The sequence below is a fragment of the Hemitrygon akajei genome, chromosome 9 (assembly GCF_048418815.1).
Source record: "Hemitrygon akajei chromosome 9, sHemAka1.3, whole genome shotgun sequence".
NCBI lineage: Eukaryota > Metazoa > Chordata > Chondrichthyes > Myliobatiformes > Dasyatidae > Hemitrygon > Hemitrygon akajei.
The window spans coordinates 114,498,276-114,525,481 of NC_133132.1; the positions used below are offsets into that span (position 1 = coordinate 114,498,276).

Consider the following 27,206-nt stretch of genomic DNA (forward strand, 5'->3'; position numbering starts at 1 on the left):
TTGATTACAGTTCAGCATTCAACACAATTATACCCTCAGTTCTAAAAGACAAGTTTCAAAATCTACGCCTTTGAAACTCCCCCTGCAACTGGATCCTGGAGTTTCTCACCAGGAGACCACAGTCAGTGGAGATCAGAAACAACATCTCTTCCTTGTTGACATTCATTACTGGAGCATCAGAAGGATGCATGTTTAGCACACTGCTCTACTCTCTCTACACCCATGACTATGTGGCTAGGCACAGCTCAAATGCCATCTATAAGTTTGCCAATTATTGTTCACAGAATTTCAGGTGGAGAAAGCATAGATAGATCAGCTTGTTGAGTGATGTTGCAACAACATTTCACTCAGTGTCAGTAATACCAAGGAACTGATTGTGGACTTCATGAAGGGGAAGTTGAAGAAACACAGACCAGTCTGCATCGAGGGAAAGGGTATGGAGGGGCCATTGCAGTGGATCAGAAAAAGCTGCAGAATGTTGTAACCTCAGCCAGCTCCATCATGGGCACAAGCCTCTCCAGCATTGAGGACAGCTCCAAAAGGACAGCTTCAAAATGTGGTATCTATCATTAAGGGCCCACATCACCCTAGACATGCCCTCTTCTCATTGCTACCATCAAGGAAGTGGTACAGCAGCCTGAAGACACACACTCAATGTTTCAGCAACAGCCTTTACCCCTCCAGTATCAGATTTTTGAATGGACAATGAACCCATGAACTCTACTTATTTTTTATATATATTTCTTATTTTAATTTAAAGTTACTTTCTTTTAATGTATTTCAATATACTGCTGCTGCAAAATAACAAATTTCACAACATATGCTGATGATATTAAACCTAATTCTGATTCTATTTTTGACTCTGATTCTGATTTTGTGCCTGATTCTTATTCTGGAAGCCAGATTCTTACTGACCTGGAAGGCCCAGCATAACGCCTTCCAAACTTAACTATAGTGTCCAGCCCCAGCAAAGATTTGCAGGGCCATTAACTCCCACCCTCTCTCCAACTGTCTGCCAAGACTGTCATTGCAATTTGTTAAATCTGGAGATCTATGATAACAAATTAACAAAACAAATTTAAACATCGAAATAATTTAAAGTCATTGAAATAACTTTATTTTAAAACTTCATTAATAACATTATTAACATATTTTAAAAACAGTATAGAACAATTGAATCAACTTAATAATCAAAAATCTACTAAAAAGATTAAAGATTCTACATATTTTTCCATCACCAGCCTGTTTTCTCCAAAGAGTTCAATGACTTACATTAGTTTAACCTGATGCAGGCTTAGAAATCAGCTTTCTCAACTGCACTCTGTCCTTTTTGGAGTGTTCAGAATGTGTACCTGTCTACTTTAGTGAAAAGCAGCAACTCCCATGGAGTTGTCGATTATTAAGAGGAACATTGTTACATAGGCTGTATGATTCTTCAGCAGACACCTTGAGGTTCAAACTCTGTTGCTCGAATTGTTACAGCATGCATTGTTTTACAACTAAAACATAATGTAACTGCTGATAAACAACTTTCAAACAAGCTAAAACTTATGATTGAAAACGATAAAAAGGAATCCTTTCTGATTCTGAAAGCAATGACATATAAAGTAAGACATCTAAGACTATACCAGTGAGTCCAATTGGCTTTGAGATACTCTCTCTGTGTGTTACTGATTGTGAAAGAAGGGGACAAAGCTGGCTAAGAAAAGCAGCTAGCTACTCCTTGAATTATACATAATTTTGTTAAGTATATGGATAAGAAAGGTTTAGAAGGATAAGACCAAACATGGGTAATGGGACTAGCTTATGTTGGTGCCTCAATTAGCATGGATGAGTTGGTCCAAGGGATTCGCTTCCAGGCAGCATTATTGTCTGACTCTATCCTTGTCTGCTGGCTTATGGACAATCCACGTTATCAGTCACAGTTTACTCAGCGGGAAGGCAGACAAGTCTCAGGGTTATCTTTACAACAATTAGAGGGTGATGTTCGTAGATGGGTTTGACTTGATATCACTTTGGAGAATATATAACTGAAGTTCTTTTGATCTTACCCTGATTTTTGGAATTTAAAGGCTGTTCATTTTGGACTGGGGTAGGTTTATTTCCATAATTATTCACAGGATTTATTGTGCACCCACAAACAGCTCCTGAATTTCCACATCAGAGAGAATGTACTAGCCAAATTGGATGAAAGCAGATTTCTTTCTCAGAAGACTATTTGAGAATCAGATGGATTAGCTCAACATTGTGACCTTTACTGACACAGTGATCTTAATTTGAAATTATTTTTTAATTATTTAATTTAACTCCCTTCGCTATCCACAATTCTAGGTGAACAGCCTAGGCATGTGAGAACAAACCCACTAGTTTTGCAACCAAATCATTGCAGAGCATCCATACTGCAACCATGCATCTCTCTATTAAATCTTATCACCTTCTTTCAATTTTTTTTTTGATTTTCTTGTTTGTTCATAACTAAGGTCCAGACAGTGCAGACGTCAACAAATGCACTGCAAAATAGGGAAACCTTAGATTCACTGAGCATTTTGGAAGGTCAAAACTGTCAGTTTGCTAAGAAACACAGCAGGGCCCAGGATTGCATGTCTGCGAGAATTACACTGGGGAATCAACATTTGGATGCTGCTCCAGAACATCAGGGACAGAGACAAGTTGAACACGCAGTCTTTTTTCCAGGAAAGGGTGAAATTAAAAAATAGAGGGCAAGGGTTTAAGATGAGAGGTGAAAATTTTAAAAAAGACCTTGAGGGGCGATTTCTTCATGCATATGGTGGAGCGTATATAGAATGAGCAGCCAGAAAAGGCGTATAAGGTAATGAAGATAGCATTCAAATAACACTTGGATGAGAAAGTTTACAGTGATAGAGGCCGAATACAGGCTAATAGGACAAACTTGATGGACACCATGGTTAACATAGACAAGTTGAGCCAACGAGCCAGTTTTCTTCCAGGATAACTCTATAATTTTATTTCCTACACCTCAGTAGGCATTGTAGGGCAGAGGTCCATTTAGTAAAGGTGAAATAGATTTTAAAAATGATATATTGCTTTCAACTTAATGTTTTAAATGCATTTTTATTAACTTCATATCAAATGTTAATTCAAAATAAATAGCAATTTTTATTCAAATATGTTTTCTGCTATATTTTTGTTAGAATTATTCTCATTTTTCTGACAGGTAAACACTAATTTCATTGAAACCACCTGGAAATAAGGTAAGGGAAATGTCCAGATGAAGGGCCTGAATCATTGGCTTAATTTATTTCCATAGATATTGCCTGACCTGCTGAGTTCCTCCAGCATTTTGAATGTGTTACTAGGGAAATGTACTGATGTTTTTCTGCCAATTTGGTTTTTCCTAATGTCTGCTTAATTCAACATCCGTTGTAATCAGTTTTATATGTATCTGAAGATTACAGGCATTTAAAACACATTAACTTTAATGACAGTTTTCAGAACATGACAATGAAAGATGTTGGGTTGGTTTTGGAGTTGGGGCTCTCTGTCCTCTGAGGCCCAACATCTTTGCTGGACTTCAGGGTACTGAGGCCCAGTAAGATAGGTCTCCTAATTCCAACCCAGAAAGTCAATGATCTACAGACAGTGACTATGAACAGTAGCCCCCATCCAGAACACTCACATCCAGTGACATTTGAAGAAAAATCTCTCAGCTATCCACTACTAATAGTACACACATTCTCCAAGAAAGATTTGCAACCATAAAGACAAGAAAGCCTACAGATGCTGGAAATTCAAAGCAACAGACACAAAATGTTAGTGGAACTCAGCAGGTCAGTCAGCATCAGTGGAAAAAATAAACAGTCACTGTTTCAGACCGAGACCCTTTCTCAGGACTGAAAAGGAAGGGGAAAGACGTTAGAATAAAAAGTGGGAGAGTGGAAGAAAGGTAACTACAAGGTGACAGGTGAAGCCAGGTGGGTTGGAAAGATGAAAGGATGGTGAAGAAGGATTCTAATAGGAGAGGAGTGTGGACCATAGGAGAAAGGGAAGGAGGAGGGGACGCAGGGGGTGGTGATATCCAGGTGAGAATAGTTAAGAGGCCAGAGTGGTAAATAGAAGAAGGGAGGGGAGGGATTTTTCCTTTATATCGGAAGGAGAAATTGATATTCATGCCATCAGGTTGGAGACCAACCAGATGGAATATAAAGTGTTACTTCTCCATCCAGAGGGTGGCCTAGTGTTAGCACAAGAGGAGGCCATGGACTGGCATGTCAGAACAGTTTGTAACCAATAACCTTTCATGGCCCCAAGTTATTTTGGATACCCATTTGTCACAGATGAATTGATTAAAGGTAGACCCCACTGGGAAAACAAAAAAAACGTGGGATGGATGTGAAAAAAATGAAGACTCATTAACATTTACAAATTCAGGGCATCATTGTGTTGAACAAGACTACATTGGCAGATAACTAGCAGTATGGTTCTCTCACTAATCTTCAAGGGGCTAAACTACACTCATCTTTTAGGGGAAACCAATGCATAAAATTGTGGATAATAATAATGACAAAGATATAAAACATCAACCATTCTGCATGTTATAAACATCAATGTACCCAGTGTCTAATCGTCACGCATCTTGTGATGTATCATTGGAACCCTTCTCGTTCTTAGCCACGCATGTTGTGACTCTTATGACACCTTTAACACTGTTTCTCAAGTTGTTGGATTTTGTATGCCCAACATTCAATACAGAATTAACAGAAATCACCTTCAATTAAATATGGAAAGGAACATTTAGCAACAGGAAAGGGTTAATCTATATGGCCCCTTGAGATTGCCCCGCTATTTGTTAAAATAAGACCATAAGACAAAGGAGCAGAATTAGGCCATTCAGCCATCGGGTTTGCTCCACCATTCCATCATGGCTGATCTATTATCCCTCTTAACCCCATTCTCCTGCCTTCTCCAAGTAACCTTTGATACCCTGAATAATCAAGAACATATCAACCTCTGTTTTAAATATACTCAGTGACTTGGCCGCCACAGATGTCTGTGGTGATGGATTCCACATATTCATTGCCCCCTGTCTAAAGAAATTAATCCTTATCTGTGTTCTGAATGGATGCCCTTTTATCCTGAGGCTGTGCCCTCTGGTCCTAGAACAGATCTATAGGAAGCATCCTCTCCACATCCGTTCAATGTTCAATGGGCCTTAATGAGTTCTCCCCTCATTCTTCTAAACTCCAGTGAATACAGGCCCGGAGCTATCAAATGTTTCTCATACGTTAACCCTCTCATTCCTGGAATCATTCTCATTAACCTCTTCTGGACCCCTTCCAATATTTTTTTAGATAAAGGACCTGAAACTGCTCACAGTACTCCAAAATCATGGTTTATTTGATCATTGGTCTTAATTTTACAATCGTGGTTAGCCCTCATAACACATGATTTCATTAAGTCCAAAAAAATTTCTATCCCTATCTTGAAAGACTTGACCTGGGTAATTCTCGGAGAGAGAGAATGCCAGAGCTTCATAACTATTTGGGACAGTAATTCCTCTTCAGCTGTGTCTGGGTAAAGGAGACAATTCTGAGACAATGCTTGCAAACTCTGCGTTCTCCAACTAGAGCAGGGGTTTCCAACCTAGAGTCCATGGGCCCCTTGCTTAATGGTATTGATCCATGGCATAAAATAGGTTGTGAACCCGTGTACTAGAGGAAATGCTGTATCAGTTTTTGCCCTGCAGGATTTTATTTGTTGCAGTAAAATCATATCTTGTGTTTAATTACCTTTCAGTTCTAAGCTATAGACAGTATGTCCTCTTCTTAATAATTATAATGACACTGAAGGCCAAGTGCCCACTAGGTTCATATCAGCCCCAGCAGAGCAATTCAGAAAGTGCCATTTCTCTGTCCTGTTTCCCAATAACCTGGGCATTTCCAGCTATCTCTCACATGCTCATAAGCTGCCTTTTGAATCTTTTGCTGAACCTTTCCTCGGAAGGTCCTTTGTCATAAGTGGACTGGATGCAATGACTCTTCTCCACACTGACTTCCAAGTTAAGTAAAGTCTTCCTGAGCTGAGGCCAAAACTGTATGGCAGACAAGATATGGTTTCACCAAAGCCTCAAAGTTGTGGAATTATAAAGAGTAAAAGAGAGATGAGAGTGTATATTGGACTGCTGGAAAATGATGCGGCAGAGGTAGTAATGGGGAACAAAGAAATGGCGGATGAATTTCATATGTGTTTTGCATCAGTCTTCAATGTGGAAGATAGCAGCAGTATGCCAGAAATTTGAGAGCTTCAGAGGACAGAAGTGAGTGTTGCAGAATATGTTCCAGGACCATGAAAGGTTGTGTGAGATGTGCCTTCCCAGGAGTTTTAAACTGTTTGCAATTTCCACTGCTGTGCCTCCAATGTAAAGGGGGGGGGGGGGGGTGTGAGTTCTCCTGAAGTCAATAACTATCCCGTGTCTTGTTGACATTAAGAAAGAGGTTATTTGCCCAGCACCAGGCTTCAAATTTTACCATCTCCTCTTTGTAATCATCATTGTTGTTGATGAGTTCCATCACTGTTGTGTAATCAACGAACTTGACAATGGGATTACTTAGGTGTTTGGCCATGTAGTCATGTGTAAACAGAATGTACAGCAATGGGTTCAGCACACAATCCTGGACGGCATCTGTGAATTGAGGAGCGGTTGTGCAAACTGACTATTCTGACATAAATGTCTTTGTTTTCTAGATGTGTCTGGGGTAGGTGCATGACAGATACTATGGCATCTGTCATAGAGTGGTTTTTTTGGTAAGCATATTGGTGAGTGTTCAATGCGACAGGAATGGAATTTTTGATGTGTGTCATTTACAGCCATTCAAAGCACTTCATGATGAGTGGTATCAGTTCCATTAGGCAATAGTCATTTTGTTGTGAAGGTGTAGAGTTCTTTAGTGCAGTGTTGATTGTGGCTGATTTGAAGCATAAGCAACAGCAGCCTGGATGAGTGAAGTGTTGAAGATGTTCATGTAGACATCAGTGAACTGGTCTGCATACTCCCTGAGTACTTGGCTTGGGATGTATTTTGAAGCAAATGAAATAAACAATGAGACGTGAATGCCAGTTTTGCTGAGTGCATTGGATTTAAAGACATATAGTTTGGTAGAAGTTTGACTGCTCCAATCAAACCAGCTGAAATGAGCTTTGCTGACATCATGAAAGTAATGCTGGAACATATAGAACTGATAGCATTGTTGACTGGGGAATGCATTTATGGAATCAAAAGAAACAAAAGAAAGGGGATTCCAATTAGGTGTTTGTGGCCATATTAGTCCATAAAGTCCATCACCACCTCCTTTGTCTTACTCATGTTGAGCTGTAGATGATTCAGCTTGCACCATTTGACATAGTCCTCCAGCAAGGCCCTGTATTCATTTCCCCGTCGTCCCCTTATATAGTCCGCGTGCTCCACATCCGCGGATTCAACCAACCGCGGATCAGGATTGAAAAAAAAATCCAGAAGCTCTATTTCCAGCACTCGTTGTTTGAACATTACAATACAGTGTAACAACTATATGCATAGCATTTCCATTGTATTAGGTATTAAAAGTACTGTAATCTAGGGATGATTAAAAGTATTACTCCTTGTTTGAGCATTGTTCGCTTCGTGTCTTGTTCGTTCGCTACTTGTGAGTGAGAGGAAGGAGTTTAAGGCTAGTAAGTGATGTAAAGTGCTACAGCCTCAAGAACTTAAAAATCATGGGAGAATTAGCATCAGCTGATGCTGAGGCAGCATCACTGTTCCCAGAAGAGCTATGATGGTTGCATCTGTACTGAACATGTATAGACTTTTTTTTTCTTGTCATTATTCCCTGAACAATACAATATAACAACTATTTACATGGCATTTACATTGTATTAGGTATTGTAAGTAATCTAGAGATGATTTAAAGTATACGGGATGATGTGCGTAGGTTACATGCAAATACAATGCCATTTTATACACAGGACTTGAGCATCTGCGGAATTTGGTATCCGTGGGGGGGTCTCGGAACCAAATCCCCGTGGATACGGAGGGCCAACCGTACACCCAACTTTTGCTGAATCATCAGAGAACTTCTGCAGATGACATGACTCAAAGTTGTATCGAAATATATTGTTTGATTAAGCGTACTTCGTTGTTTAAATAATTCGTTACAGGTTATATGTAAAAGTACGTGCATGGTATACATAATCACACCACATTTTATTTATACACACACACACATACATACACACACACACACACACACACACATACACACCTCGCTAAAGTAAAAAAGCAAAGTACACACATTTCTCTCCTGGCTCCTTGTTTTGCTTTCAATTAGTTTTAATGTTTTGGAATTAAAAAACATAACAGGTTTCTCAAACGGAAAATCTTGCCTGACCAATCTGTTGGAATTCTTTGAGGAAGTAACAGGTAGGAACAACAAAGAAGAGTCAGTGGATGCTGTTTACTTTGATATTCAGAAAGCCTTTGACAAAGTGCCACACATGAGGCTGCTAAACAAGAGAAGAGCCCATGGTATTACAGGAAAGATATTAGTGTGGATCGAAGATTAGCTACCTGGCAGCAGGCAGAGAGTGGGATTAAAGTTGGCCTTTTCTGATTGGCTGCTGGTGATGAGTGGTGATACGCAAGACTCACTATTGAGATAACTTCTTTTCATGTTATATGTTAATGATTTGGATGAAAGAATTGTTAGCTTTGTGGGCAAGTTTGCAGAAAACACAAAATAGGTTTATGGGGCTGGAGGTGTTGAGGAAGTTTAGAGTCTGCAGAAGGACTTAGACAGATTTGGAGAATAGACAAAAATGTGGCAGATGGAATACAATGTTGGGAAGTGTGAGATCATGCACTTTGGTAGAAAGGATAAAGATGCAGCTTATTTTCTAAATGCGGAGCAATTTCAGACAGTAGAAGTGCCAAGGGACTTTTGGGAATCTTGTGTAATATTCCCTAAAGATTAAATTGCTGGTTGAGTCAGTGGTAAAGAAGTCAAATGAAATGCTAGCATTCGTTTTAAGAGACCTAGAATATAAAAGTAATACTGATGCTTTATATGGCATTGGTCAGACTGTACTTGGAATAATGTGATCAATTTTGGGCCTCTTATCTAAGAAAGGATGTGCTAAGAAAGGTTCTCTGGAGAATGAAAGGGTTAATGTATGAGGAGCATTTGGTAGCTCTTGGCCTGTATTCATTGGAGTTTAGAAGAATGGGGAGGGATCTTATTGAATCCTATTGAATATTGGAAGGCTTTGATAGAGTGGACGTGCAAAGGATGTTTCCTATAGCAGAGCAGTCTAGGACCAACGGGCACAGTCTTGGAATACAAGGATGTTCCTTTATAACAGAGAGGAGGAGGAATTTCTTTAACCAGAGGGTGATAAATTTGTGGGTCATTGGGTATATTTAAAGTGGTTGATAGGTTCTGATTAGTAAGTGTGTCGAAGGTTATGGGGAGAAGGCAGGAAAATGGGGTTGAGAGAGATAATAAAATGGCTATGATGGAGCATACTCAATGGGCTGAATGTTTAATAGTCTTATTGTTTTATGTTCAAATGATCTCCTTTTGAATGATATGCATATTTCTTGATGATTATGATATACTTCTTGAAATGTCTCCTCATGCTCATCAGATTTTTTGATCTATATCCCAACTGACTTTCACTTAAGTACTTCTCTCTCCAACTGTAATTGTCTTTATTGGGCCTTATGTTTAAGATCTTGCTATTAAGAGCATGTTTTTAATCCTGAAAGTCAAAACAAAATTTTATCATGATTACTCTTCCCCAAAGCATCCCTTACTTAGAAGTAGATCACTTCCTTATCTTACTTTACTACAAATGACTGAATCTAAAATTGTCTGTTCCCTGGTTGTATCCGGGAAATACTGTTCTAAGAAACTGTCCTGAAAGGATTCCACACCCTCAGCTTCAAGATTACATTTGCTGATATGATTTGCTCAATCTACATGAAGATAGCTCATCCATGAATATTGCATTAGGTTTTGGTCCCAGTCACAAACTCCTTCTCCCTACTAATGACTCTATCCCTCTCTTCAGCACTTTTCAGAAACTGAAACAGACTGTTCACAATCTCTTGTCATAATTAAATTTGAGTTAGCACTGAAGTTCATATATATGCCATCTCTAAGATAACTTATTTTCATCTGCTTAATGTCATGTGACTCCTGCTCTGACTAAGTTCATCCTTTGTTGAAAGAAACACGTTTTTGTTACCTCTAAACATGACTTTCCCAATGTACTCCTACCTGCCCTAGTTCATTCTGTCTTCATCAAACTGAGTTAGTCAAAAACGCTTAACTGTGTCCTACATTGCTCCAAGCCCCATGTCCTTATTATGGACATGGACCATGTCCATGCTCTCACACATTAAGGCTATAATCCCACCTGATCTGGACAAACACCAATTTGCCAACCGGGCAAACCGCTCCACAGCAGATGCAGTTACAACAGCCCTCCATATTGCTCTGACTCACTTAGAGGAACCAAACACTTATGTGAGGATGTTATTTGTGGACTTCAGTTCTGCATTTAACACAGTCATCCCCCATAAACTGGTCAGAAAACTGAACACTCTTGGCCTTGGTTCCTCCCTGTGCTCATGGGTCATGGACTTTCTCACAGACCGACCACAGCAAGTCAGAATTGGTAAGCATACCTCCACCACCCTCATCTTAAAAACAGGCACCCCACAGGGCTGTGTGCTGAGCCCTATGCTCTACACACTCTTCACACATGACTGCACCCCCATCTACTCCTCCAATTCCATAATTAAATTTGCAGATGATACCACAGTGGTTACCACAGGCTCAAGGTGGATCATCTGACAGAGTGGTGTAAGGACAACAACCTGGTCCTTAACACTTCTAAAACAAAAGAGATGATCATTGACTTCAGGAGATCAAAGTACAGAGTACACCCCCCCCCACTCCATATACATGGAGAGGCAGTTGAAAGTGTGGAAAACCTAAAGTTCCTTGGAGTTATGTTGTCAAAACAGCTGACATGGACCACCAACACCCCGCTGCTTGTAAAAAAGGCACAACAAAGACTGTTCTTCCTCAGAAAGCTGAAACAGGCCAAACTCCCACAAAAGCTGTTGCTTAACTTCTACAGAAGCACAATTGAAACCATCCTGACCAACAGTGCCACAGTGTGGTATGTTAGCTGCATAACCACTGAGCAACAAGACCTGCATCGCGTGGTGAAGGTGGCCCAGCGAATTGTCAGGATGGAGCTCCCAGGACTGGACACCATCTATTCCAGCAGACTCAGGAGGAAAGCAATCAGCACAACCAGAAACACCACACACCCCGGCCACTCCATTTTTGACCAGCTGCCGTCCAGCAAAAGGTTCAGAACACTGAAAGCCAGAACAAATAGACTGAGGAACAGCTTCTACACTATAGCTGTGGCCTCCATCACACCACTCACACAGAACAATGACTGAAACTGTGAGCACACACATGCACACACAAGGACTCAAATACTTGCACTAACGGCACTTTGTGCATTACTGTGATATTCTGGTGCGGCTGCAACTTATTTTCTGCTACTTAACTATTTAATACTGTTTTTCTATTACTGTCTTGTTTTTATCTACCTCTTTGTTTAATTGCCTGAGAAGAAGCCAAACAGAGTTTCATTGTACTTATGCATAATGACAATAAAGATCATTCAATTCAATTCAATAAATGTGTTTTCTGACTTACAGTATAGTTTCATGTTCAACAAATAGTGATTTTAAAATTTTCATTGTCGTTTTCAAATCCCTCCATTATTTTATCCTTGTTATCTTTGTAATATCCCCCTGCTGAGTAAAATGTCTTAATTTTGAAATTTGGCATATTCCTAAATCTTATTAATAATCTGCCAAAGTTCATAAACTGAGCATGTTATTTGCAGGCAAAACGCTGGAGGAACACAACAGGCCAGGCAGCATTTATGGAAAAGAATACAATCGACATTTCGGACCAATGAAGGGTCCTGGTGAAGGGTCTTGGCTTGAAAAGTCAACTCTACTCCTTTCCATAGGTCTGGCCTGCTGAGTTCCTCCAGCATTTTGTGTGTGTTGCTCAGATTTCCAGCATCTGCAGATTTTCTCTTGTACATGTTATTTTCAAATTTCTTTTATCATTCCATCCCTTCTGTAAGACACTCTTATATATCACATAAGCTTTTGATCGTATCCTTAAAGAATTTGATGTCAATATTATCTTCTTTCAAAATAATTTTACAGAAATTTGTCTGTTCTGTTGAAAATGCCACACAAAGTTGCTGTTACTGCTTAATGACATTTAATGTTTTTGGGAAATGTGTATCCAAGTAGCTGGCCTTTAGCAATCACTTTCGTTTTAATTCTCCTCATAGAAAGTATCAAAAAAGTTTCACAAAACATTATTAACAACAATTAGAGCAAGTAGAATTAAATATTTCCTTTTGAATTTGTTCAAGTTCAAGTTTATTGTCATCAAACTGTACTGTACATATAGACAATGAAACAAAACAACATTCCTCTGGATTACAGAGCACTCACAATACATATATCACACAGCATAGAAAATAAAATATTACCACAAATAAGTTAATAAAATATAATTTAAAATGCATGCAGTGCACAGCACAGCTGAACAGTAAATAGTCCAGTAAACAGTAAAAAGCTTGCTGTCCTAGTGACGAGATCTTGGTGGTAGCAGAGTATTTATTCATTAGTCTTACAACTTGGGGGACGATGTAGTCTAGTCTTGAAGTTGCTGTACCTCCTCCTTGGTGGCAGTGGGCCAAAGAGATTGTGGGATGGGTAGTGGGGATCCTCAACAATGCTTCAAGCCATTTGTACACAACTCACAAACAGGGACACCAGTGATCCTTTTGGCAGACTTTACTATCCTCTGTAGGGTCTTGTGGTCCGATGCCATGCAGCTTCTGCATCACATAATGATGCAGACAGACAGGGCACTCTTGAAAATAGCTAGAATAGGAAAAGTGAGACTTGCATGCCTCAGTCTCCTCAGTTATTGTAGATGTTGCTGTGTCTATTTGCTCTTGTTGGGAAATTGAATCGAAACTAGCAGTTTTTAGAAGGTGGAAGGACACTCAGGTATATCCTATATCTTCTTCCCAAGATCCTGAGCACCCATCCCCATAGATGCATTGCCCCATGGAATATATTCCTTCTGATCTCAACTCTGTTTCACCTCGCTCATCCATCCTTTCCAACATACATTTGCATCCCACTGCCCTGGCCAATAGTCACCACATGTTGGACTGAGGACCTTCCATTTCTCTCATGGACCAACCTCCACCCACCATCATCCATTTCTGGCTAAAGTTGATATCACAGTCATCAACATTACATTTTTGTTCCAATTCTTTCCCCAACAATAGGAGCAGACATGTTAATTAAACCAGGTCTTAGCTTGGTTTGCATCTTCGTTGGAACTGGAATAGTCAATGTTCCTAGCTAAGGTCATCATTCCAACCTCTTCAACTGAAGAAACGATTACTATATTCCAAATCTATTGCAAACAAAATAATATACCAACATTTTCCCTAATTTAGACCCCTTTATTTGCACTTCCCTTTGCTTTATTACTTCAGATAAGGGTTTCAGATTTAGAACCATTGAACATTACAGCACAGAAACAGGCCCTTTGGCCCTTCTTAGCTGTGCTGAACCATTTTTCTGCCTAGTCCCACTGACCTGCACCTAGACCATATTCCTCCATACACCTCTCATCCATGTACCTGTCCAAGCTTTTCTTAAATGTTAAAAGTGAGCCTGCATTCACCATTCAACTGGCAGCTCATTCCACACTCCCACTTTTTTGACTTCTCCAGTGCGTTCAACACCATCTGCCCTGCTCTGCTGGGTGAGAAGCTGACAGTGGTGCAGGTGGATGCTTCCCTGGTGTCATGGATTATTGATTACCTGACTGGCAGACCACAGTACGTGCGCTTGCAACACTGTGTGTCAGACAGAGTGGTCAGCAGCACTGGGGCTCCACAGGGGACTGTCCTGTCTCCCTTTCTCTTCACCATCTCCACCTCGGACTTTGACTACTGCACAGAGTCTTGCCATCTTCAGAAGTTTTCTGATGACTCTGCCATAGTTGGATGCATCAGCAAGGGAGATGAGGTTGAGTACAAGGCTACAGTGGGAAATTTTGTCACATGGTGTGAGCAGAATCATCTGCAGATTAATGTGAAAAAGACTAAGGAGCTGGTGGTGGACCTGAGGAAGGCTAAGGCACCGGTCACCCCTGTTTCCATCCAAAGGGTTAGTGTGGACATGATGGAGGATTACAAATACCTGGGGATACGAATTGACAATAAACTGGACTGGTCAAAGAACACTGAGGCTGTCTACAAGAAGGGTCCAAGCTGTCTCTATTTCCTGTGGAGACTGAGGTCCTTTAACATCTGCTGGACGATGCTGAGGATGTTCTACGAGGCTGTGGTGGCCAGAGCTATCATGTTTGCTGTTGTGTGCTGGGGCAGCAGGCTGAGGGTAGTAGACAACAACAGAATCAACAAACTCATTTGTAAGGCCAGTGATGTTGTGGGGGTGGAACTGGACTCTCTGACAGTGGTGTCTGAAAAGAGGATGCTGTCCAAGTTGCATGCCATCTTGGACAATGACTCCCATCCACTCCATAATGTACTGGTTAGACACAGGAGTACATTCAGCCAGAGACTTATCCCACTGAGATGCAACACTGAGCGTCGTAGGAAGTCATTCCTACCTGTGGCCATCAAACTTTACAACTCCTCCCTCGGAGTGTCAGACACCCTGAGCCAATAGGCTGGTCCTGGACTTATTTCCACTAGGCATGATGAACTTATTATTATTTAATTATTTATGGTTTTATATTGCTATATTTCTTCACTATTCTCAGTTGGTGCGGCTGTAACGAAACCCAATTTCCCTCGGGATCAATAAAGTATGTCTGTCTGTCTGTCTAAAGGCCAATGTGTCAAAACCTCTCTTTACGGCCCTATCTACCTGTGACACCACTTTTAGGGAATGATGTACAGTATCTGTATTCCCAGATCCCTCTGTTCTACTATAGTCCTCAGTGTCCTACCATTTACCTTATATGTTCTACCTTGGTTTGTCCTTCCAAAGTGCAATACCTTACACTTAGATCATTGGATTATTTCTGGATCATTGGGATCTCCTCTGAGAAAGGTATGAGCTATATAAAAAGGTTGAGTTACACCTGAACCCGAGGGAACCAATATCCTTGCAGACAGGTTTGCTAGAGTATTTGGGGGAGAGTTTAAACTAATTTGGCAGGGGGATGGGAACTGCAGTGATTGGAATGAGGATGGGGCAGTATGCAAGTAGATGCAGTGTGCAGTGAGTCTGTAAGGAAGGACAGGCAGATGATAGGGCAAAATTGCAGTTTGTGAGATGAATTGAAGTGTACTATGGAAGCAAAATCCAAAAGGATGATGAATAGAGGTCTGAAGGTTGATGATAATGTAGTGGCAGTTCGAGATTGGCAGGTATGACATTCTCAGCATCACTGAATCGTGGCGAAAAGAACATCATAATAAGGAGCTTAACATTCAAGGATACACATTGTATCAAAGGAACAGGCGGGTAGGCTGAGGGGTGTGCTGGCTCTGTTGGCAAAATATGAAATCAAATCCTTAGAATGAGGTAATGTAGGATTAGAAGCTATAGAATCCTTCTGGGTAGAGTTAAGAAAATGCCAGGGTAAAATGACACTGATGGGAATTATATACAAGTCTCCAAACAGTAGCCAGGATGTGGGATATAAATTACAATGGGAGATCGGCAAGGTATGTAAGAAGGGCAATGTTTCAATAGTCATGGGGGATTTTAATATGCAGGTAAATTGGGAAAATCAGGTTGGTGTTGGATCCTAAGAGAGTGAATTTCTAGAATGCCTATGAGATGGCTTTTTAGAGCTAACTAGTGGAAAGGCAATACTGCATTGGGTGTTGTGTAGTAAACCAGATTTGATTAGAGAGTTTAAGGCAAAGGAACCCTTAGGAGACAGTGATCATGATACGATAGAATTCACCATGCAGTTTGAGAATGAGAAGCTGTATCAATATGTCAGAAGTATCAATATTATAGTGCAGTAGAGGAAGTTGCAGAGGCATGAGAAAGGAGCTGATTAAAGCTGATTGCAAGGGGGCACTAGCAGGGATAATAGCAGAACAGCAATGGCTGAAGTTTTGGAAGGTGCAATGCAGATACATCTCAGAGATGAAGAATTATTCTAAAGGGAGGATGACACAACTGTGGCTGACAAGGGAAGTCAAAGACAGTATAAAAGGAAAAGTGAGGGCATATAATATATCAAAAAAATGTGGGAAGTTGAAGGATTGAAAAGTTTTTAAAACCCAACAGAAAGCAACTAAAAAAGTAATAAAGAGAGAAAACATTAGATATGAATGTCATCAGCCAATAATATAAAAGACGGTAACAAAAGATTTTTCAGATATATAAAGAGTAGAAGAGAGCTGAGAGTGGATATTGGACTGCTGAAGAATGATGCTGGAGAGGTAGTAATGGAGGATAAAGAAATGGCAGGTGAACTTAATGAATATTTTGCATTAGTCTTCAATGTGAAAGACTCTAGCAGTATGACAGAAATTCAAGAGTATCGGGGGCAGAAGTGTGTGTAGTTGCAATTACTAAGGATAAGGTGCTTGGGAAGCTGAAAGGTCTGAAGGTAGATTTGTCGACTGGACCAGATAGTCTATATCCCAGGTATCTCTGAAAGAGGAAGCTGAAGAGATTGTGGAGGTATTAGTAATGATATTCCAAGAATCACTAGTTTCTGGAATGGTTCCAGAGGTACGGAAAATTACAAATGTTACTCCACTCTTTAAAAAGTGACGGAGGCAGAAGAAAGGAAATTACAGGTCAGTTAGCTTGTCTTCACTGGTAGCGAAGATGTTGGAGTCTATTATTAAGGATGGGGTTTTGTAGAACTTTAAAGCACTTGAGAAATAGACTGCATGTCAGCATGGTTTCCTTGAGGAAAAATCTTGCCTGGTAAATCTGTTGGAGTTCTTTGACGGAATAACAAGTAGGATAGACAAAGGCGAGTCAGTGGATGTTGTTTACTTGGATTTTCAGAAGGCCTTTGACAAGTCCTACACACTAGGCTGTTTAACAAGATAAAAGCCCATGGTATTATTGGAAAGGTACTAGCATGGATAGAAGATTCGCTGACTGGCAGGCAAAGAATGGAAATAAATGGGACCTTTGCTGGTTGGCTGCCATTGACTAGTGATGTTCCTCAGGAGTCACTGTTGGAACCGCTGCTATTCTCATTATATTTCAGTGATTTGGATGAAAGAATTGATGACCATCTGGCCGCGTTTGCAGGTTATATGAAGGGGCAGGTAGTGTTGAGGAAGCAGAGAGTCTACCTAGTCAGTTTGGGAGTATGGGAAGGAGGTAGCAGATGGAATATAGTTTAGAGAAGTGTATGGTTATGCACTGCAGTAGAGGTAATAAAAGTATGGACTATTTTCTAAATGGGAAGAAGATTCAAAAATCAGAGGTGCAAAGGTACTTGGGGGTCCTTGTGTAGGATTCCCTAAAGGTTAACTTGTAGGTTAAGTTTGTAGTAGGGAAAGAAAATGCAATGTCAGCAATCATTTTGAAAGAACTTGAAGATAAGAGTAAAGATGTAATGCTGTGGTTTAAAAGGCATTGGTCAGACCACACGGAGTAAGGTGAGCAGTTTTGGGCCCCTCATCTAAGAAAAGATGTGCTGACATTGAAGAGGGTCCAGAGTAGGTTAATGAGGAAGATCCCATGAAGGAAAAGGTTAATGCATGAGGAACATTTTATGGCTCTGGCCCTGTACTTGCTGGAGTTTACAAGGGAGGTTACAACCTCTCATTGAAACCTATTGAATATTGAAAGGCCTTGATAAAGTGGGTATGGAGAGAATGCTTACTATAGTGGGTGAATCTAGGCCTCAGAATAGAGTGACATCCATTTAGAACAGAGATGATGAGGAATTTCTTTAGACAGAGGGTAGTGAAACTGTGGAACTCATTGCCACAGATTATTGTGGAGACCAAGTCATTGGATACGTTTAAAGCAGAAGTTGATTGGTTCTTGATTAGTCAGGGAAGCAAAGATGACTGGGAGAAGGCAGGAGAATGGGGTTGAGAGGGATAACAAAACAGCCATGTTGGAATGGTGGAGCAGACACGATGGGCTGAATGGCCTAATTATGCTCCTATGTCAATAGACAATAGACAATAGGTGCAGAAGTAGACCATTCGGCCCTTCGAGCTTGCACCGCCATTTTGAGATCATGGCTGATCAATTACTATCAATACCCGGTTCCTGCCTTGTCCCCATATCCCTTGATTCCCCTATCCGTAAGATACCTATCTTGCTCCTTCTTGAAAGCATCCAGAGAACTGGCCTCCACTACCTTCCGAGGCAGTGCATTCCAGACCCCCACAACTCTCTGGGAGAAGAAGTTTTTCCTTAACTCTGTCCTAAATGACCTACCCCTTATTCTCAAACCATGCCCTCTGGTACTGGACTCTCCCAGCATCTGGAACATATTTCCTGCCTCTATCTTCTCCAATCCCTTAATAATCTTATATGTTGCAATCAGATCCCCTCTCAATCTCCTTAATTCCAGCATGTACAAGCCCAGTCTCTCTAACCTCTCTGCGTAAGACAGTCCAGACATCCCAGGAATTAACCTCATGAATCTACGCTGCACTTCCTCTACAGCCAGGATGTCCTTCCTTAACCCTGGAGACCAAAACTGTACACAATACTCCAGGTGTGGTCTCACCAGGGCTCTGTACAACTGCAAGAGGATTTCCTTGCTCTTGTACTCAATTCCCTTTGTAATAAAGGCCAACATTCCATTATCCTTCTTCACTGCCTGCTGCACTTGCTCATTCACCTTCAGTGACTGATGAACAAGGACTCCGAGATCTCTTTGTATTTCTCCCTTACCCAACTCTACACCGTTCAGATAATAATCTGCCTTCCTGTTCTTACTCCCAAAGTGGATAACCTCACACTTATTTACATTAAACGCCATCTGCCAAGTATCTGCCCACTCACCCAGCCTATTCAAGTCACCCTGAATTCTCCTAACGTCCTCATCACATGTCACACTGCCACCCAGCTTAGTATCATCAGCAAATTTGCTGATGTTATTTTCTATGCCTTCATCCAACTCGTTAACGTAAATGGTAAACAGCTGTGGTCCCAATACCGAGCCCTGTGGCACCCCACTAGTCACCACCTGCCATTCCGAGAAACACCTATTCACCGCTACCCTTTGCTTTCTATCTGCCAACCAGTTTTCTATCCATGTCAATGCCTTCCCCCCGATGCCCTGAGCTTTGATTTTACCCACCAATCTTCTATGTGGGACCTTATTAAATGCCTTCTGAAAATCGAGGTACACTACATCCACTGGATCTCCCCCATCTAACTTCCTGGTTACATCCTTGAAAAACTCCAACAGATTAGTCAAGCATGATTTACCCTTGGTAAATCCATGCTGGCTCGGCCCAATCCTATCCCTGCTATCTAGATATGCCACTATTTCATCCTTAATAATGGACTCTAGCATCTTTCCCACCACCGATGTCAGGCTGACAGGTCGATAGTTCTCTGTTTTCTCCCTCCCTCCTTTCTTAAAAAGTGGGATAACATTAGCCATTCTCCAATCCTCAGGGACTGATCCTGAATCTAAGGAACATTGGAAAATGATTACCAATGTATCCGCAATTTCCAGGGCCACCTCCTTTAGTACCCTAGGGTGCAGACCATCTGGACCTGGGGATTTGTCAGCCTTCAGTCCCATCAGTCTTCTCATCACCGTTTCCTTCCAAATGTCAATCTGTTTCATTTCCTCTGTTACCCTATGTCCTTGGCCCATCCATACATCTGGGAGATTGCTTGTGTCTTCCTTAGTAAAAACAGATCTAAAGTACTCATTAAATTCTTCTGCCATTTCTCTGTTTCCCATAACAATTTCACCCAATTCATTCTTCAAGGGCCCAACGTTGTTCTTAACTATTTTCTTACTCTTCACATACCTAAAAAAGCTTTTGCTATCTTCCTTTATATTCCTGGCTAGCTTGCGTTCGTACCTCATTTTTTCTCCCCGTATTGTCTTTTTAGTTAAGTTCTGTTGTTCCTTAAACACTTCCCAATCATCTGTCCTCCCACTCACCTTAGCTCTGTCATACTTCCTTTTTTTTAATGCTATGCAATCTCTGACTTCCTTTGTCAACCACTGTGGCCCCTTTCCCCCCTTTGAATCCTTCCTTCTCTGGGGGATAAACTGATTTTGTACCTTGTGCATTATTCCCAAGAATACCTGCCATTGCTGTTCCACTGTCTTTTCTGCTAGGCTATCCGTCCAGTCAACTTTGGCCAGCTCCTCCCTCATGGCTCCATAGTTTCCCCTGTTCATCTGCAACACTGACACCTCCGAGCTGCCCTTATCCTTTTCAAATTGCAGATAAAAGCTTATCATATTGTGATCACTACCTCCTAATGACTCCTTTACTGCGAGATTGCTTATCAAATCCTGTTCATTACACAACACTAAATCCAGAATAGCCTTGTCCCTGGTCGGCTCTCGTACAAGCTGTTCCAAGAATGCATCCCGTAGGCACTCTACAAACTCCCTATCCTGTGGTCCAGCACCAACCTGATTCTCCCAGTTCACCTGCATGTTGAAATCCCCCATAACTACTGCAACATTACCTTTGCCACATGCCAATGTTAACTCCCTATTCAACTTGCACCCAATATCCATGCTACTGTTTGGTGGCCTGTAGACAACACCCATTTGGGTCCTTTTGCCCTTACTGTTCCTCAGTTCTATCCACACAGACTCTACTTCTCCTGACCCTATGTCCCCCCTTGCAAAGGACTGAATCTCATTCCTCACCAACAGGGCCACCCCACCCCCTCTGCCCACATTTCTGTCCCTACAATAGCACGTATACCCTTGTACATTCATTTCCCAGGTCTGATCTCCCTGCAGCCATGTCTCCGTTATCCCAACAACATCATAGTTACCCATTCGCACCTGGGCTTCAAGCTCATCCGCCTTATTTCTGACACTTCGTGCATTCAGATATAGAATTTTTAGCCCATTTCTCCTCATGGTCATAAGCTATCAATTAATATACATTGCAATACAATTGATTTCAACCTATACCTTGAAGCATAAATTATCATCCATGATGTTAAACATAGCCCTTAAACAAGTCTGTTGCATTTCCTGGATTTCTACTTCTACTCTTTCTGCTCCTTACTAGAACCTTCTCCTGTTTTCAGTTTTCATGCTCTTATTTCAACAAATTATTGATTGAACTTAGAACACTTTCAGCATTGTCCCTGAACAGGACATTTCTTCCCTCCATTTTCTTTCAGCATTCCAAAGGGATCATTTCTTCATGATATACTGGTTCATTCCCCAATCATTCGCAAAGCCTAATTCCTTCCTACATCAATTTCCTTTACACTTTTGCCTCCTACTTTCATATTATCCAGGGACTTTATATCTTTCCCAAAGTGAAACGGTAACTTATTTGTATTTCTTCCAATTTAGCATTCTCTGCTTTAAATGTGGCCCCCTCTGCACTGGGGAAACTAAATTCAGACTGCATGACTACTTTGCAGAATGTCTCCAGTTATTCCACAAGTGTAACTCTGAGCTTTCTGTCATTTCTATTCCTCATCCGTCACATTTCTGCCTTGATCCTTGCCTCCAGGATGTTCCAGTCAAGTTCAACACAAATTCAAGTGACACTTGTTCACCTTTCATTCAACAATGGATTCAACAATTTTAGAAAACAATGCTGCTTCTCTCATTTATGCATCTGTTGCTTCCTTTCTGGTTCTGTTACTTACTTTTTCCCTTGTACTATCACCATTTTCATTATCTTTCCTGCTTTTCACTATATTTTTATACAACCACTCCAAATATCTTATCTTACATTGCTCTGCACTCTAACATTTATTATATTTCTAAGTATTAACTTAAAATGTCTTTTTAATCCGGAGATACTGCCCAATTTATTGAGTAAGTCCAGGATCAGGATACGCTGGTTTTATTACACCATTGTGACATGGTGCTCGTGAGTTCAGATGCCTCAGATCTTTTACTCTGTTTACTAACGGCTTGGATTGGAAAACTCTGTATGCATGTTTGCAAGTGACACATCTGGCGTTAGGAAGGGCAGTAAGTGTACAGTTGGAACTAAGGAGATCCAATGGGAAATAAACAGTTCAGAAGCAGAGCTATGGCAGTGTGAGTCTTCTACATGAAATAATCTGTTCTAGGCCCTGGGCAATAAAAAGAAAGTACATCCAAATTCCTAGAAACTGGGCACATAAGGAAGCAAGGACAGGTAGAATCCAAGTAAAAAGACTACTCGAAACTTAGTTTTGTACCAAAAGCCATCTTGGGCAGGCTGATGCTCAAATGATGGGAAATTATGTTTTGTTGACTACAACCATTGTAAAATACCTTTATTTTCTTGGCAACCTGAAAAGTTGATCATGTGTGAAATATCTACAAAAGCAGACAAATCCATCAATCATCAAACAGGTGAATAATGGGGTCATTAACATTGAATAAGTTGCCATAAAGTGGAAAAGAGAAGCAGTACACTATTCGACTCGTTTGTATTCACTTGCCAATCTCATCCATCACTTATTTTGGTACTGCTGTTACTTCTTAGCCCCAGACCTCAAAGCCACCTTGGTCCATGCAAGGGCATGAAAGTTCAAGCCCAGGATAGAGTGACTATATTTCTGTTCTTATATTTAATATAAGAACAGAATTTGGTACGAAGTTGTCCTAATAAAGTAGATAATTAAGGAAATCAGGGAGACTGCTCTCAAGAGGGTGTGTCAGATCTTGCACAAAGGAAATCAGATGTGGCAATTGCAGGTTAATATTCCTATCCCAGAAACATTGTTGAAGAATTTCATCTGGACTGTCTGCTAAGTTCAAATATCTGCAACAGCATCATCATCGACATTGCTTCCACCATAATCTTCACCGATGACTGGACAATGTTCAGTTCCATTCATAACTCCTCAAAAAATTAAGCAATCTATGCTTTCACACAAGTCCTGGACAACATTCTGGTATCAACTGTTAAGTAGCAAGTAACATTCATTACACAAAACTGACAGACAATAAACATTTTCACAAGAGAGAATCCAGCAGCATTTCTTTGATATTCAACAGCATCTTAATTCCTACCATCAATATTGCGGGGGTCAACGCAAGTATCTTAACTGATCTTCATATAAACTGTAGTTACAAGAACAGATCACAAATTGGGTATTCTGTGGCAAATGATTCACTTGCAAATACCCTAGGGACTTTACACAATTTCCAACACACAAGTTAGAGTGTGATAGAATACTTTGCTTCAGACTGGATAGTATAAGGCCCAACAACACTCAAAAATTTCAATACTGTCCAAGTTAAGACTGCTCCCTTGAATGATGACCCTCCCTCCAACATGAACATTCATTCTCTTTATTACTTTCACATAATTGATGTGTCTCATCCATGAAATCAACTTGTATCTTAACAAGATTACTTGAAAAGTACTCCTCAGATTTGCAAACTCTACCATAAAGAAGAGCATATTCAGCAGATTCATAGGAATATCACCATCTGTAATTTATGTTTTTAGTTGTGACAGTCCTGACTTGGCAATACATTGTAGTTCATTCATCATTATAAAACCATAAGAAAATGAGATTCAGGAGCCATTTGGCCCAAAGAGTCTGCTCCGCCATTTCATCATGGCTGATCCAATTTTCCTCTAAGCTCCAACATCCTGTCTTCTCCACATGTCCCTTCATGCCCTGACCAAACAAGAATCTATCAACCTCTCTCTTAAATATATATAAGGACTCCACAGCTGCCTGTAGCAAAGAATTCCACAGATTCACCAGTCCCTGACTAAAGAAATTCCTCCTCATCTCTTTTCTAAAAGGATGCCCCTCTATTCTGAGGCTGTATCCTCTGGTCTTAGACTCACCCACCATAGGAAGCATCCTCGCCACATTCACTCTATGAAGGACTTTCATCATTTGATATGTTTTAATGAGGTCACCATTCATTCTTCTGAATTCCAGTGAATACAGGTCCAGAGCCATCAAACGCTCTTCATATGACAAGCCCTTCCATCCTAGAATCATTTTGTGAACTTCTTTTGAACTCTCTCTAGTTTCAGCACATCCTTTCTAAGATAACGAGCCCAAAACTGGACACAATACTTAAAGTGAGGCCTCATCAGTGCTATAAAGCCTCACGGGTATATCCTTGCTTTTCTATTCTAGTCCTCTTGAAATTAATGTTAACATCGTATTTGCCACCTTCACCACAGATTCAATCTGAAACTAACCATTATGGAATCCTGCACAAGTACCCATGTCCTTTTGTGTCACAGTTTTTTGTATTTTCTCTCCATTTCGAAAATAGTCAACCCTTTTATTTCTTCTACCAAAATGCATGACAATGCACTACCTAATACTACTCCATCCACCATTTCTTTACACATTCTCCTAATTTGTCTGTCCTGCTGTAGCCTCACTACTTCCTCAAAACTACCTGCCCCTCCACCTACTTTAATATCATCTGCAACCTTTGTAATAAAGCCACCCATTCCATCATCCAAATCATTGACATATAACTTAAAAAGAATCGACCCAACACAGACCCCTGTGGAACACCACTGGTCACCAGCAGCCAACCAGAAAAAAAGCCCCCTTTATTGCCACTCTTTGCCTCCTGCCAATCAGCCACTACTTTATCCATGCTAGAATCTTCCCTCTGATACCATGGGTTCATAGCTTCCTCAGCAGCCACAAGTGTGGCACTTTGCTAAAGGCCTCCTGAAAATCCAAGTACACAACATCAACCGGTTCTCCTTTGTCTATCCTCTGTTATTTCTTCAAAGAACTCTAACAGACTTGTCAGGCAAGATTTTTCCTTGAGGAAAGCATGCTGACTACAACCTATTTTGTCATGTGTCTTCAAGAACCCTGAGATTTTATCCTAAATAATTGACTCCAACGTCATCCCATCTACTGAGGTCAGACTGCGTTAAAATCCTGGAGCTTCCCATCCAATACCATTATCCTTCAGACTACAACCTTTCAAAAAGCATCTCAATACTAGGTTCCAAAGGACAATTATTGGTGGGCAATAATGGCAGCCTTACCAATAACACCCACGTACTATAAAAAGATTCCATATAAACACTACTTGTAAGGTACTGGAGAGTCAGAGAAAAGTATATTCACTGTGATGGGTATCATGAGGAGGAGAATGTAATCCAATCAGGATGAAAATTGAGAAGCAAATTGTTATGCAATATTAGGAATCAAGAATTCTCTGTGCCAAAAAGCAGGAGATGGTGAAAAAGCCAAATTAAATCCATTGTGACTCAATGTTGTAAAACAATAAAACATGAAAACTTCCGGGGGGGGGGGGGGTGAATACTTCTTGTAGGCATTGTAAATACATCTCAAACTGCAGCTTTTCTTTGCTCCACTCACTAACTCAAGGTGTTTGTCAGAAGTGAATCAGAATGAAAGCTATTTTCATTCAATACTTTCTACATTAAAATCGTTGCTAGAAGCCCAGGTTCCTAGTATAAAGATCGATTGTAAAACTTCCACTGAGGCAGCCTCTAAACTGAGGCCATTGGATGATCTTCAATGTTATCTGGGTTTTCTTTGTGCTTAGGCCTGTATATGTGCACACACATCGCATTGTGGATAGTGGAGCCATGGATTGCTAACAACACTGGAGGATATTTTTGGGAAGGACATCACTTACCCTGGCACATAGATCCTGAGGCTTGGTTGAGAGGTTCTGAGGCATCTCTCGACACCTGGTGGACAAGTTCAGAATAGCTGTGGCTGCCATGTGTGCTGCCTCCATGTCATGCGTGTAATCGAAGCTGCTCTTGCTCGAGGTGCTGCTGGCACTGCTGCCGCCACCACAGCTGACACTACTGCTGCTGCTGCTGCTGGGCGCATAGCTGCTCGTCGTGCTGCTGGCTGAACTGGAGTTCTTACAAAATCGCTTTGCTGTAACAACAAGAAATAAAAGGAACACATGACCACTAATTATTCCATTAACTAAATGTCAGCAACCAGATTTTGTATTGTTTCTTTTCAACATAAATTAAGCCCTTAAAAACATTCTGGGATTCTAGTGTAGAACACATTACGTGTTCACCTACAAATCCTTACTCCAGTCTCTTACTGAAGGTTTTCAAACTTCTGTTTTAAATGAAGAACACCTGTAAACCAGTGGAGAGTGGAAGATAACAGATAAAGTATTAGAGAAGTTTGGTAAATGTTTCCAGGCATTATATCAAAACACAGTGAGATTAAAATGCAGCAAGAGACAGTATTATGGCAAATTCTCTTTCACATTTTATATTTTACTATGTGCATCTAATTCCAAATGTTTTCCTCCCTGTAACCATTTTAATAATTTTATAATGTGCATGTTAAATATATGTTTATGGATGAATTAAGAGAGAAGAATTGATGATTGAATTGCCTTAATTTACTAAATTAATACACAAAATGCCGGAGGAACTCAGCAGGTCAGGTAGCATCTATAGAGAGCAACGGTAGTTGAATTTTCAGGTTAACATCCTTCATTTGGACCCCTCATCCCATTTCACTCCATTGATTCAGCCAGATCTGGTGAGTTCCTCCTGCAGTTTTTGTGTTGTTCCAGATCCCAGCACTTGTACACCCCTGTGCCTCTTTAAAATGCATCAACATGAATTACATGTATTATGGAAGATGAGAATGACTTATAATTTGTGGCTGTTGTACATTGAAGGCAAACCTGCGGGGAAAACCCCAAGTTTCCTAGCCTCGTCTCCCCACCTAAGGTCAGGTCAGAAGTATCTACTGCCATATGGGGGTTCCAGGCAACCTTGGTGGTTGCTTGAACCAGGCATGTATTAATGAGAGACTCGTCAGAGCCTATCCTGGATTGAGGGAAACCCAGCATGTTTTCTTCAAAAGCTTTGTTTATTTCAGTGGCTGAACTCATGGCCTTTAAAAAGGAAGCATCACTGAATCAATATTTTCCATTAAC

The 27,206-nt window shown here is 40.7% G+C and overlaps 1 protein-coding gene across 18 annotated transcripts in view; it reads right to left on the bottom strand.

The window, feature by feature from the left end:
- LOC140733456 (myelin transcription factor 1-like protein) overlaps window positions 1–27,206 on the bottom strand; it is a 444,485-nt gene that overhangs the window by 89,955 nt on the left and 327,324 nt on the right. For all 18 annotated transcript variants that reach the window (XM_073056807.1, XM_073056806.1, XM_073056820.1 and 15 more), the window contains one exon: window positions 25,920–26,173. In XM_073056807.1, the coding sequence (XP_072912908.1) occupies window positions 25,920–26,173 (254 nt within the window). The remainder of the gene's footprint in view (window positions 1–25,919; window positions 26,174–27,206) is intronic.